This window comes from Drosophila obscura, unplaced genomic scaffold (genome assembly GCF_018151105.1).
Source record: "Drosophila obscura isolate BZ-5 IFL unplaced genomic scaffold, ASM1815110v1 contig_150, whole genome shotgun sequence".
Classification (NCBI taxonomy): domain Eukaryota; kingdom Metazoa; phylum Arthropoda; class Insecta; order Diptera; family Drosophilidae; genus Drosophila; species Drosophila obscura.
This window is the reverse complement of record NW_024542736.1, coordinates 10,053,095-10,065,152: the sequence shown is the minus strand read 5'-3', so window position 1 is coordinate 10,065,152 and position 12,058 is coordinate 10,053,095. Positions and strand designations below refer to the sequence as shown.

At 44.9% G+C, this 12,058-nt stretch overlaps 4 protein-coding genes across 7 annotated transcripts; 2 read left to right on the top strand and 2 right to left on the bottom strand.

The window, feature by feature from the left end:
* Positions 1-1,092: 1,092 nt before the first annotated feature.
* LOC111075731 (NFX1-type zinc finger-containing protein 1) lies at positions 1,093-4,551 on the bottom strand. 3 transcript variants are annotated; one of them, XM_022369201.2, is made up of 6 exons: positions 4,476-4,551; positions 4,197-4,379; positions 3,115-4,112; positions 2,889-3,056; positions 1,662-2,825; positions 1,093-1,601 (listed from the first exon to the last, which is right to left on the bottom strand). In XM_022369201.2, exons 2-6 carry the CDS (start codon positions 4,327-4,329, stop codon positions 1,302-1,304), a joined length of 2,763 nt encoding a protein of 920 aa, XP_022224893.2. In that variant the 5' UTR covers positions 4,330-4,379; positions 4,476-4,551; the 3' UTR covers positions 1,093-1,301. The 3 variants fall into 3 exon arrangements, with proteins under 3 accessions (XP_022224893.2, XP_022224892.2, XP_041447504.1); XM_022369200.2 differs by having other exon boundaries at positions 4,447-4,519; XM_041591570.1 differs by having other exon boundaries at positions 4,451-4,507.
* Positions 4,552-4,649: 98 nt separating this feature from the next.
* LOC111075729 (structural maintenance of chromosomes protein 6) lies at positions 4,650-9,199 on the top strand. Its single transcript, XM_022369198.2, has 14 exons — positions 4,650-4,785; positions 4,857-5,133; positions 5,196-5,415; positions 5,479-5,752; positions 5,816-5,942; positions 6,005-6,082; positions 6,143-6,315; positions 6,384-6,781; positions 6,852-7,248; positions 7,319-7,781; positions 7,842-8,453; positions 8,518-8,736; positions 8,799-8,929; positions 8,993-9,199. The coding sequence occupies exons 2-14, from the start codon at positions 4,897-4,899 to the stop codon at positions 9,030-9,032; spliced, it is 3,369 nt and encodes a 1,122-aa protein (XP_022224890.2). The 5' UTR covers positions 4,650-4,785; positions 4,857-4,896; the 3' UTR covers positions 9,033-9,199.
* A 108-nt stretch (positions 9,200-9,307) lies between these two features.
* LOC111081674 (RWD domain-containing protein 1) lies at positions 9,308-10,269 on the top strand. The gene is made up of 2 exons (XM_022377804.2): positions 9,308-9,462; positions 9,518-10,269. Exons 1-2 carry the CDS (start codon positions 9,387-9,389, stop codon positions 10,174-10,176), a joined length of 735 nt encoding a protein of 244 aa, XP_022233496.1. The 5' UTR covers positions 9,308-9,386; the 3' UTR covers positions 10,177-10,269.
* LOC111075737 (cysteine and histidine-rich domain-containing protein) lies at positions 10,206-11,645 on the bottom strand. 2 transcript variants are annotated; one of them, XM_041591574.1, is made up of 4 exons: positions 11,486-11,645; positions 10,844-11,421; positions 10,589-10,777; positions 10,206-10,529 (listed from the first exon to the last, which is right to left on the bottom strand). In XM_041591574.1, the coding sequence occupies exons 1-4, from the start codon at positions 11,544-11,546 to the stop codon at positions 10,266-10,268; spliced, it is 1,092 nt and encodes a 363-aa protein (XP_041447508.1). In that variant the 5' UTR covers positions 11,547-11,645; the 3' UTR covers positions 10,206-10,265. The 2 variants fall into 2 exon arrangements, with proteins under 2 accessions (XP_041447508.1, XP_022224899.2); XM_022369207.2 differs by lacking the exon at positions 10,206-10,529 and having other exon boundaries at positions 10,653-10,784; positions 11,486-11,644.
* Between the last annotated feature and the right edge of the window lie 413 nt (positions 11,646-12,058).

Below are 12,058 nucleotides of genomic sequence, written 5' to 3'. Positions count from 1 at the left end.
GCCATGAAGAGAGACATCCAATCCACGACCACTTGTCGCACAGAGACACACACACACACACACACACACACACACACACACCCAACTGACGTGGCGCTCTGTCCGCATCCAAGATTCAGTTTTAGTTATGTACGTTATAAAGATTTGATTTACCCCTCCCCTCATGCCCCTCCACGCAAACTATCATCCTCAAAAATCCAGTAAGTTATAAGTTGACGACGTTGTAGAGGCCTCGCTCCTTTGTGCGCTGGTTCGCAAATCGCGTTACCAATGCAATACAAAACAAAAAACAAAACAAAACAAAAAATTATGATCGTAGCTCGTAATTGGAGGATATTAACTTACTTGCTGATCTGACCCTCGCCCTCACTTCTCGTTTTTGGTTTTATCCTCATTTCACACACACACACACCCCAAACACACCCATGTTTTCCCCATCGAATAAAACTATATTTAAAGATACGATCGATCTGTGTACATTGTTTAGTTCTTGTAACAACCGAAAAACCGAACATAAATGTAAGCCAAATGTTTCATTTAACAGTCGTAGATCGTAAGAAAGTGAGAAAAGAAAATAGCAAAAACAAACCCTTAACTATAAGTAAAAGGTAACAAAATAAACCTAAAATACTGTAAAAAAAAATTAAACAAGATGGGAAAATATGCAGAGTTAATTGATGGACCGTTTTTTGAAAAAAAGGTTTTAACCAAACAAAACAATATATGTAATCAAAATGGGGGAAAAATGGACAAAGTAAACCCTACTATATAGAGATACTCCGGTACAAGATATGCAAGCTTATGTGTATAGATATGTATACTTATTGGGCCACCCCACAACCAATCAATTCCCTGAATGTGTATTGAATGTAGAAACAAAACAGCAAAACCCGAACCCTTGCATACCTCTACTTTTTGTGGTGTGTCTGCTTAAACGTCCACATATTGTAGACCTGAAGAGCTGCGCTAACTACTTTACAGTAGATACATGTACATACAATACTATATCCGTTAATGCATAAGTGTCGTGTGTGGTATGGGATAAATGTCTAGCAATAGAATCAATCGAAACAACCAAGCACCGTCTCCATATACCAGCATATACAATGTGAAATTCAACAATTCAATATGACAGTTTCAACAAATAATAATACTAAATGTAAATCTGATTGATACCGAGGCGCACATGGGCAGGCCATCTTCATTCAGAGAACCTCCACCCTCCCCTCATACATACATACATACGAATAAAACCAGGAATCAAATGTATAACAAACGTTATGTTGTTTTTTAATTGGAGATCAAACTACTTTTGGAAATGCCTCGCCTATGGCATTGGCCTCCTTCAAACGTTTGTCAATCGCTGACCACAGCTCAGAGTTGCCCTGCAGCAGTGTCTCCATGTTCCCAATGATGTAGAGCGCCCAGCGTGCACGGGAAAGGGCCACACAAGCACGATTCGGCTTACCCAGAAACCCTATGTGGCCGGACGGATTGCTGCGCACCAGCGAGAGCAGCACAATGTTCGCCTCCAGGCCCTGGAAACTATCCACGGTCGACACCTGGACACTATTTGGACCCTTTGCATATTTCATCGGGAGCTGCAGAATAATTGGAATGGATTAGCAATTAAAAGTTGAGGTAGAAATCTGTTTATGAACCGTTTTCTTGATGCGCTCCACTTGGGCATTGTAGGGTGACAGAATCACAATATCACTGGCCTCGTATTTCGATTTTTCCAGCAGGAATTCCGTCAGCTCAGCCAGCTCTTTGGCCTCGTGAATATTCTCAATGGACATATCTAGCTGCGGTTTCTCCGGTTTATTGTGCGACACAAAGAACAAATTCTTGTCCATAAGGCGGACGTCTTCGTAAGCATTCGTCGAGTCCGAGCAGAGCAGCTCCTCATAGATGCTGGGCACCAGAAGCCCCGAAATGCAGGGACGCATTCGGTACTGGACATTGAGCAGAGAATAGGGCAGGCCCTTATCGATGAGGCGCTCAAAAAGGGAGACTTGCGACAGCTGGCTGCAGCCAGTGAAGGGCTGAAGCTGCTTGTGGTCCCCCACGAGAATAACGTGCTGCGTGTGGGGTGTGAGGCAGGCCAGTATGTGTGCCTCCTGAATCTCGGCTGCCTCCTCGAAGATGAAACACTTGGATTTCAGCAGACGAAACAGAAAATTCAAACGAGCCGCGCACGTTGTGGTCATGGCCAACAGATCCTTGTTTCTAGCCAAATAATATTGGAAGATGATGCGCACAGTGTCCAGTCTCTCGGACACCTGCTGCAGCTGCTCCTGTGCGACCAGGGTCTCCTGGTAGCTCCCCTCGCTCCCATCAAAGTTGGCGTACAGCGTTTGAAGTCGCTGGAACTGCTCTTTGTATTCAGTGTTCACCAGCCACCACACGCGCTTCAGGCGTGGCGGTACCAGCTCCGGGTCAAGCATTGAATTGGCATTGAATTTGGCTAATTGTGGATCGCGCGTCTGGCAACCGAAGCGCAGTATTTCCCTTGTGTATTTCGATGCCTTTACCAGAAACTTGTCCAGAGAGTCGTTCGTATAAGTTAGCACAATGATGGGTCCAGTGCCCAGCACTTTGGCGTTCTGTATAAGACTGTTTACCAGCTCCACAGAAACATGCGTTTTGCCTGTACCAGGCGGTCCCTGTATAATGCAGAACTCATTGGTGTAGGCTGCCTCAAATGCATTTCTTTGCCTGTCATTTAAAATCAGGTCCTGGGGTGGCTGCGACGGCGTAAACGGTTTCCGATTATACGTGAGCTTAACGTCAGGTTTAATGTACGCTGGTGGCCGTATATCAATCTGCAAGTGTATAACTTTAGGTTTAGAATATTCACATATTTTAGATATACATATGCTACTTGCCTGTCCATCCACAATGTAGCGACGCATTGGGAACTGCTCTGTGCTGCAGGTGCTCAGGTAATTATGCACCCGAACATATGGCTCAAAGAATACGGGCGTCTGGAACATCATCAACGGTCGCTCGTAGATGTTGCCAATGTTGTATTGTTTTACAATCACCACACTCAGCTGGGGATTACAAATATGATTAGATTTAACGTGAGAAAAACCTTCTGTTATCACTTACAAGTCCTTCGTTCAGCTTGGCAGGCTCGGTGTAGCCAACGGTGCACAAAATGAGATTCTCAAAGTCCAAGCCAGTGGTCAGGCACAGCAGAGCACCCGTTTTGAAGTTCTCCATCAATTTTCTATTAATCTTTATCTTCTTTGAGTCAGCGACAGGTCGTAGGTTAAGGAAAACCAGGCTGTGTCGTTGCGCATCCACAAATTCCGGATTCAGATCAAGTTGTGTGCCTCGCCAGAGGAGACCCCGCTCCTCCAGACCATCTACATTGCATCCGGCTCGTAGATACTGAACGAATTCCAGTAAAGGCAGAAAGAAATCCTGCTGCAGTATGTGACGCTGTGTGCTTAGATAGTCTGCCACTTGGTTGGACGCAGATGGTGCTGGTGGATTGGGTGGCTCCAAGTTTTCCAGCTGGAGCAGCCTGTCCACCGTTGGGTAGATTTCGCCCTTAACGTTGATCAAGGCTGGCAGTGTGTCTGTAAACACCTCCAGCTCTTGAGACAAGTCAGAGGCTAGAAGCTGCGGCAGCTTGCTTTCTGCGATCAGCTTCTTGCAGATGCCCACCAATTCGTAGCCCTGCTGTCCAAGAACTCCGATCTTGTTCGCTCGTGCCATCAGCCATATCATGTTCCTTAAAATCTGCTCAGATTCTGCATCGCATTTGCCTTGCAAAGCGTTTGCGGAGATCGCCAGGGCAAAACGCCGGAACGAATTGAAGATTACCGTCTGCTTGGAGAAGGCGGCCAAGAACTGATCATCGAATCCGCCCAGCTCCAGCTGACAGATCGACTTGAGAGCTTCCAAAAGTATGGACAGACGCTTCAGGCTGTCATTGCCGGCAAGTTGAGCCACAAACAAATCCCGATCCTCCGACATGAAATAGAGGAACATATCCACGGGTAACATTTTCAATGCTTTCGACAGTTCTATGGTTGCAAAGCGACCCGATGCCTTGGTTTCACCAGCGCTGCTCTCCAAATCAAGTTGTTTCAAACAGTCTGAAAGTGGCCGTCTCAAATAACAAATCGTATAACAATGGACTATGAACTGTGACTATAGAACAATGGAATTCCCCCACATACCCACGGCATCGCTGCACAATATCTGCTCATCCTCCTCCTTCTGCTCATCCTGTTGCTTCACCTGGTCCTGGAAGCTCTGCTCAATCTCCTCCTCGTCTTTGGTAAACCAGTCATCATCTTCAGAGCCAGACATAATTGCAATTGTGCATAAAAATCCTGTTGCACTTCAAGGTCAATTCGTAGCTGGAAAAACAATAGAGATGGTAGCATCGATATAGTCGCTGTTTTTCCATTTGCACATATCGCATACAGACAAACACATTCAAACAAAAATCGTACTCCACTGCATTTAAATTGAAGAGTGTGAGACCAGCATTTATGCTCGGTATATATATTCACTGGTATATATGTATATATTTATATATAAATATAATATAGATATGTTGCCACTTCGGCGCCAACCCAAACATCGATATCTGCAGTCATCAATCAATGTCATCGAAGTTTTCCCAGCTCTGGTCACAGCAAGCGTTTCACTGCGGAATTATTTAGCAAAGCAAACAGTTTCGTCACAATTCCCGCATTCGGCATTATCATTTCCTATGCCGAACCTCAGCTAACTCTTTCTTTCTAGAAAGCAAATATCCAAGTAAGTTCCGATCACAATATGTTAGTGCGACTAGCGTTTACTTTCAGTTCGCCCGCGCTTTTTGTTTTCAGAGATATAGAAATTGTATATTCGAATCGAATACCAAATCCAATGGAGAACAAACGCAAAATGCGTCGAAAATTATCGTCGGAATCGGATGGGGATAGTTCTTCCTCGGAGCCGACAAATAAAAAGAGCAAGAATGCCTCAGTTCCAGAAGATTACGTAGATATTGTCGAGCAGGACTTGGACAGTCTTCTGGTACCAGCCAACAACAGCAGCAGCAGCAGTCGACAGTCGACAGGCTCGCGCAGGTCCCAGGCATCATGTTCATCGTTAAGTCTTTCGGTGAGTTTAGTTCAAATTTAGTTGGTTAAATTGGTATCTAACTGTGTTTCATCTCATTTCAGTGCGAACCAGAGATACCATGCGAATTTAATCGCTGCGGCAAGGTCATATCTATTCATCTGGAGAATTTCATGTGCCATGAGAATTTTACCGTGGATTTTGGTCCCAACATCAACTTCCTTGTGGGCAAAAATGGCAGTGGCAAGAGTGCCGTGATCACAGCGCTTTCATTGGGTCTGGCAGGCAATGCGCGCGCCACTAACCGTGCGGCCAGCATTAAGAGTACGTTCTTACAACCATACCACTTGCCCTTTCAGCTGATTTATTTGTTCATTTTGTTTTCAGAGCTAATTAAAAACGGCGAAACAGCAGCCAAAATCGAAATAACCTTGTGTAATGTGGGAATGTGCCCATTCGATGCTGAACATATGGGACCGCATCTGACGGTGGTGCGGCACATTCGCCAATCAGCCTCGTCATATGAGCTAAAGGATGCACGCGGTAAAATTGTCTCCAAAAAATTAGATGATGTTAAGCGCTTGCTGCGCCGCTTTCGCATTCACGTCGAGAATCCAATTTTTGTGCTAAACCAGGATTCTGCACGTGAATTTCTAAAAAAGTAAGTTGCAATTTTTGTTTAACCGAAAAGATGAACGTTGATTATACCTAAATACTTTTGCAGACTGGAGCCATCATCGAATTTCTCGCTGCTGATGAAGGCAACACAGATGGATACTTGCATTAATGCACTAGGCGAATGTATGGCTCAACGTAAAATGCATCACAGAGCCTTGGAACATTTTCGAAAGGTAATTCAAATCGAATCATATATGTAGGTGCATTTAGCTTACTCAGTTTCCCATTAACGCAGAGAAAGGAAGTATCGGCAGAACTGGTGAAGGCGGAGGAGGAAAAGCTGGCCACATTCAGGGATAAGGAAGCAGTCAAGGCAAGTATTTGCTGCCCACTAGATACATATATTTTATTAACAACTTGTATGCACTTTCAGTTGAAGCTAGCCGAGGCCAACTCCAAGCTGGCTTGGCTGTCGGTGGGGCGACAAGAGGAGGAGCTAGCTAACTGTGAGCAGTCGATTAAACTGATTGAAACAAAGAAGGCCAAGCTGGTAGCAGCCACATCACAGAAGGACTCAGCTCAAGCCACACTCACGCAAAAGTTGAGGTCAGTTGAGCAGTTGACTCAGTTGAGTCCCTAACAATCTTCATGTACCATGCTATTTCTTTTTGTAGCACCTTTGAGGAAAAGAAAAAGCATAACCAAGATGTCTACAAATCGCATGAGACAAAGATGCGTGAGGCCGCGCGCATATTGCAGGAGCATTATTTGAAAGCCAGCAATATCCGAACACAAATTAAAAATGCCGAAAAACGCCTCAACGAGGAGGAGCACGAATACGATGCTTGTGAAAAGCACATCAACAATTACCATGCCGACTATGCTAGAGCCAAACAGGAGCGAGAGGAGAACGCCACCAGAGCTGTGCAGCTGAAGAAGCTGGTCGTCGAGAGCGAGGCGCTTGTTAAACAGGCCCGAGACGATCAATTGGAGACAAAAGAACGATTGAGTTCTGTCCGCGAACAGGTGGACGCCCGGCGATTCGATAGGAACAAAATTAATCAAACCAAGCGTGAGTTTTAGGTTAATTTTAATTTTCAGCTGAAGCTATTATTTGATCTTTCTTGTTTTTCTCTGTGCAGAAAACATCCAATTGGAAATTGACACGCTTGGTCGCAACAAAAGCAACAATCTATCCATTTACGGCGAGCAGGCGATCAAAGTGGTTTGTGCCCTGCGCTCTCAGTATAGCGGCCCGAACCAGCACCGAATGCCGCGCGGTCCGATTGGCCAATATATAACTGCAGTCAATCCCAAGTACAGGGATTTGGTTGAGAAACAGTTATCCTCTTGCCTACGCTCATACATCGTTAGCTCTGACAAGGAGCGTCAAGCGTTGAGAGCCTTACTCCAGCGGTTCTATGGCAACAAGGTGCCCAACATCATTACCAGTACGTTCACAGATCGCGTCTACAATGTGTCCAAATTAAAAGTTCAGGCCACTACACCGAACACAACAGTGCTGATCGATGAAATCAGGTGAGGCTTAAGTCACGACTCATAATATATTTGCACTATCTAAGTACTCTATTCCCTAACGAATTCATAGCTGCGATGATCCGGTTGTAATGAACTACCTAATAGATACGATGCGCATCGAGACGGTGCTGGTGACCGAGTCCAAAGAGATAGCCGAATTCCTTACTTCCGACACGGAGAATGTGCCACCCAATTTGACGCGTGTGCTGGTGCCAAACCTGGGACTGGAGTACATACCATCGCCCAACTATGCCGTCTATACGGCTCGTATATTCCCCGGACGATACATGCAGGTGAATGTGGACGATCGCATCCGGCAGCTGCAGGATGAGCAGCGTAGTCTGCAGGAGCGTGCGGCATCGATTGAAGCCGACTATCAGACACTGAGGGAAATGCTGGAGCGCACAGCTCAGGAGGTCACCCAAAAGACGAACGAAATATCTCAATATCGTGCCGTGGTGCAGAAGGCTACCCAAGAGATAATTGAAATTGAAAACATTGAGCATCCTGATCTGCCAGAATATGATCGCCTGGTAAGTGCATTCATTATAAACTCAAAGTCTAAACATTTACATGTTTTTTGTTTTGCACAGAAAACCCACTTGGCCGATTGCGCCGAGAGAATGGAGAAATGTAAAGAAGAACGCCGTGAGCTGAAGCTGAAACTCGAAGAAATCGATGAGCAAAAGGCCCAATATGAAGCTATGAAATCCGATGAAATGAAGGCCCTCGAGGAGATAAGCAAACAAATGGAGACCCTCGATACGGAGGCCTACGAAGTCACAAAGCAATTACGTACCTTGGACTCTGAATTCTCGCAAAATAATCAACGTCTCCAGAAAATGGTAGCGCTCGGCCAAAATCATCAAGCAGCTAAACAGGATATTATCAATGAATTGGAGAAGGTGCGCCAAGCGGCCAAGCTGATGGGAGAATTTATCGCCACGACAGAGACAGAAGAGGAGCTCCAAGATTTAATAAGTCAACACAAATCGAAAATACGGCAAGTGGAGCAACTAAATTACGATCCCGAAGAGTTGGAGAAGAATTTAAGTGTCCTGCGGGATAAGCTTGGCGAGGATGCCAACCGTTTTAACATAACGGACACTGTCATCAAGCATCTGCGCAAGGCGTACCACGGCAATGCGCAAAATTTCCAGAGATCTCGCTATCATTACCTAACAATGGTTCAGTTTAATTTTCAAGTAAGTGTTGCGTCGTTTCTCTTATTAATTAAATTAACGTTTTCCCTTTCAAAATGTTCCACAGCATGCCCTAGACCTGCGACACTTTAAAGTGACCTTTGACAATGATATAAAAGCTAAGACCTGGGACATAAATGTTTTCCCGGCAAGTGGCAACAAAACCTCAAACGCAAAAAGTCTATCCGGGGGCGAACGCTCTTTCACAACAGTTTCACTGCTGAAAGGATTGTGGACAACTTCAGATCATCCGTTTTACTTTTTGGACGAATATGACGTTTTTACCGTGAGTTGTACCGGGAGTTTTGGACTCTGTACACGAGTTGGCTAAACTTTTGTTCATTGCAGGACGAAGTCAACCGAAAGTTTATAACTGAACTGCTAATTAAAGAGGGAAAAAATTGGAGAAGCCGACAGTTTTGCTTTTTGACACCCCTGGACACGGAAGTGGAAGAAAGTCCATATATCAGAATACTCAAGTACGTTGGATGGATGCCCCACGTTTATGTTGAAATAATGTTTTAAATGTTGATTTATTCCAGATTGTCTTCGCCCGATGAAGATGATTCCAACATGCACTAGACCTAAGGTATTCCTACAAAGACGGTTGCAGGACGACGACAAATTAGCATCCAAATGTGAAATCCTCAGGAAACACACAAATTCTTTACCATTAAACACAAAGTGTATTATTCTATACTTGGAATAATCCTCATTTGAATAAAATGGATAGTTCTTTAGATTTAAAATGTCCAATTAAATATCATTCGTTTCAATCTCATTGCGCGGAAAATGTTGTAATTATCGATGGTTTTGTGCGATACTAGTGTGAACTATCGATTAAATTTAACTAAACGATAGTTGAACGATATAACCTCAAAGCGGCGACAGGGAATTTCGCCTATTTATTTTTTAAATTGCTAAACTCTTTGCACAATGAGCCGAAATTACAAGGAGGATCAGAGCAGTGAGGTCGAAGCTCTGGATTCTATTTACTGCGGCGAAATGGAGGGTATGTACAGAGACGTCTGCGAAATATCTAACTAATGCACTCTCTCTCCACACAGTTCTTGCGACCGAGCCTTTTCACAAATTCCAAATTCCCATTGCGACAGAAGAGTACAGTGCAGGGGAAAATGAAAATGGATTGTCCTGCAAGTTGGTCTTCACATACACAGCCACCTATCCAGATGCGGCGCCGGATGTGGAAATTGAGGAAGCAGAAAATTTTGAAGACACATTCGAGACACGTCTGCTGGAGCACTTGCGGATAACTATTGAGGAAAATCTTGGCATGGAGATGATATTCTCGCTGGTGAGCAGTGCCCAGGAGTGGCTCAACCAGCGTTGGGATGAGCATACAACCCAGGCGGAGGAGAAGCGTGTGCAGAAGCTGCGGGAGGTGGAAGAGGAGGAGCGCAAGAAATTCGAGGGTACGCGCGTGTCGGTCGAGACGTTCATGAAGTGGAAGATTGACTTTGAGGAGAGCACGGGCATCGCAGCGAAAAGGGATAAGATTAATGATTGCAAGAAGCTGACTGGACGCGAGCTCTTTATGTGCGACAACACGCTGAATGATTCCGACATTAAATTCCTGCTGGAGGCGGGCGAAAACCTTGAAAACGTCAAGATCGACGAGACACTGTTTCAAGATATTGGCGAGCTGGACTTGGATGATGACGACGATGAGGACTGGGTGCCTGGGGCCGATGACGATGATGATTGAACGAACTGCAGCTGCGATATTGAAAAAAAAATGGTTTTTTGAAGGCCCATTCGTGTATTCTGTGCAACATTAAATGCGTACTTTTTTGGCTAATCTAAATTGTTTGGTTGTTGTAAACTCATATCGGACAATTTCAGGCCATGAGTGTACACGGGCTCGATGTCGTCTAGGTCGAAGAACTCTTCATCGCTCTCATCGTTTTTTGGCACTTCGGCGGCAATGGTTTTCTTGGCCGCTGGCATTGTGGCACGTTTGAAATTCAATTTTGACCAAGACCCTGCCTCCAGCTTGGGCAATGTGATCTCAACCTTGGTGCCGTACATGTATGCACTCGCCTTGTCCACATTGACAATCTGCAAAAAAGAGTTGCATCTTGAAAAAGAGTTTGGGAATGATAAACTTAAAGACTTACGCCTCCCAGCTCCAGATCAATGTCAAAAGTGGCGTTTTCCTGCTCTGGGAAAACGAGTTTCACATGCAGCCGGATAGGGTTTACTTCTATCACACTCTGGGCATAGTGATACTTCTTCGCGTAAATGGCCACCACCACATTTGTGGCCGTCTGATGCCAATCATATCGGCACTGCACCACCTTTCTTGTCTTCGTTCTGCGGATTAATATTTAATTAGTCTTCAATATGAATTGTGTATTCGGTGTAGACATAACCTCTTTGACCCACTTGTGCTGGCCGTTCACACAGCCCCTCTGCGCCATGAATTGGGCAAAATCTGAAGTACGCTTTTGGCAGCATGACCAGAATTTCATACCCTCGTGGAAGATGGGGACACCAGGATGATAGGCACACTGGCCGTTATCGCTGTCCGTGCCAGTGAATGAATGGGAGCATCCATTGTTTTTGCAACTTGTGCCCACAGCGATGGCATCGCTTGCCTCTCCGAATGGCGTTGCTGCCGGAGCAGCACTGCTCACCTTCAGGGTATCTATAGTCTCTTTCAGGGCAGCGGCAACTGTTGGCTGAAGGACCCTGAATGGTGTTTCTAAAGGTGGCCTGCGCATAGCTTCTCGTATGGGCGCGCGCACTACGATGACCTCGTCCTTGGCCTCATTGCTGTCGTCTTTGGTTGGTTTCTCCGGCTCTGGGGGCTTTACATTCGAATGTTTCGCCAGTGTGCAGCCCTTGATGTTCAGGAACTCGGTGAAGTCCACCGATTTTTTGTGGCAGCACGACCAGCCCTTGTAGGCATCATGAAAGAACGGCTCTCCGGGATGGTGCCGGCAAGATTCTGCGTAGGGAATACGAATCTTATGATGAAGCACGTGCCTTGAATGGCCATCAGTCCAGCTTACCATCATTATTGGCAGCTTCATCGAAAAGCTGGCCACAGCCTCTGTTGTAGCATTGCAGCATTTTAGCTTGGTTTGTATTTGTTTAACAAATTTTGTTATTTTTTGCCAAATCCAGAAGATTCTTAAGCAGTGTGACCGCGCTAGGTTATTAGAGTGACCGCACAAAAGTATTTTCTGAAAATACCGAATACTAGACGTCTCGTCTCTAATAAGTATTATGTCATGTATCAAAGTTACATGTAGATGTAACATTCTTAAATCCCGATTTACGCGATTATCGGTTATCGGTAGTCGGCTATCATTTTTAAATAAATTGGTGAACTATTTAAAATTAAAATTTTAGTTCTGGAAGTGAACTAAAAACAGACGGGGATATAATAAGTACCCAATCTGTGAGTATCGCTCATGGCTGGTCTGTTTGGAAAGGCCAACCAAAACAATTAAAAGTGATAGTAAATTCCGAATTATGCTAATTACTGCCACTGTTTCAGAGATCTATAGAATAGCTAATTGCCAGATGGAATTGGAGTCACAAAACGATTTTGCAAAAGAGCTGAAGGTCAGGCGATAAAC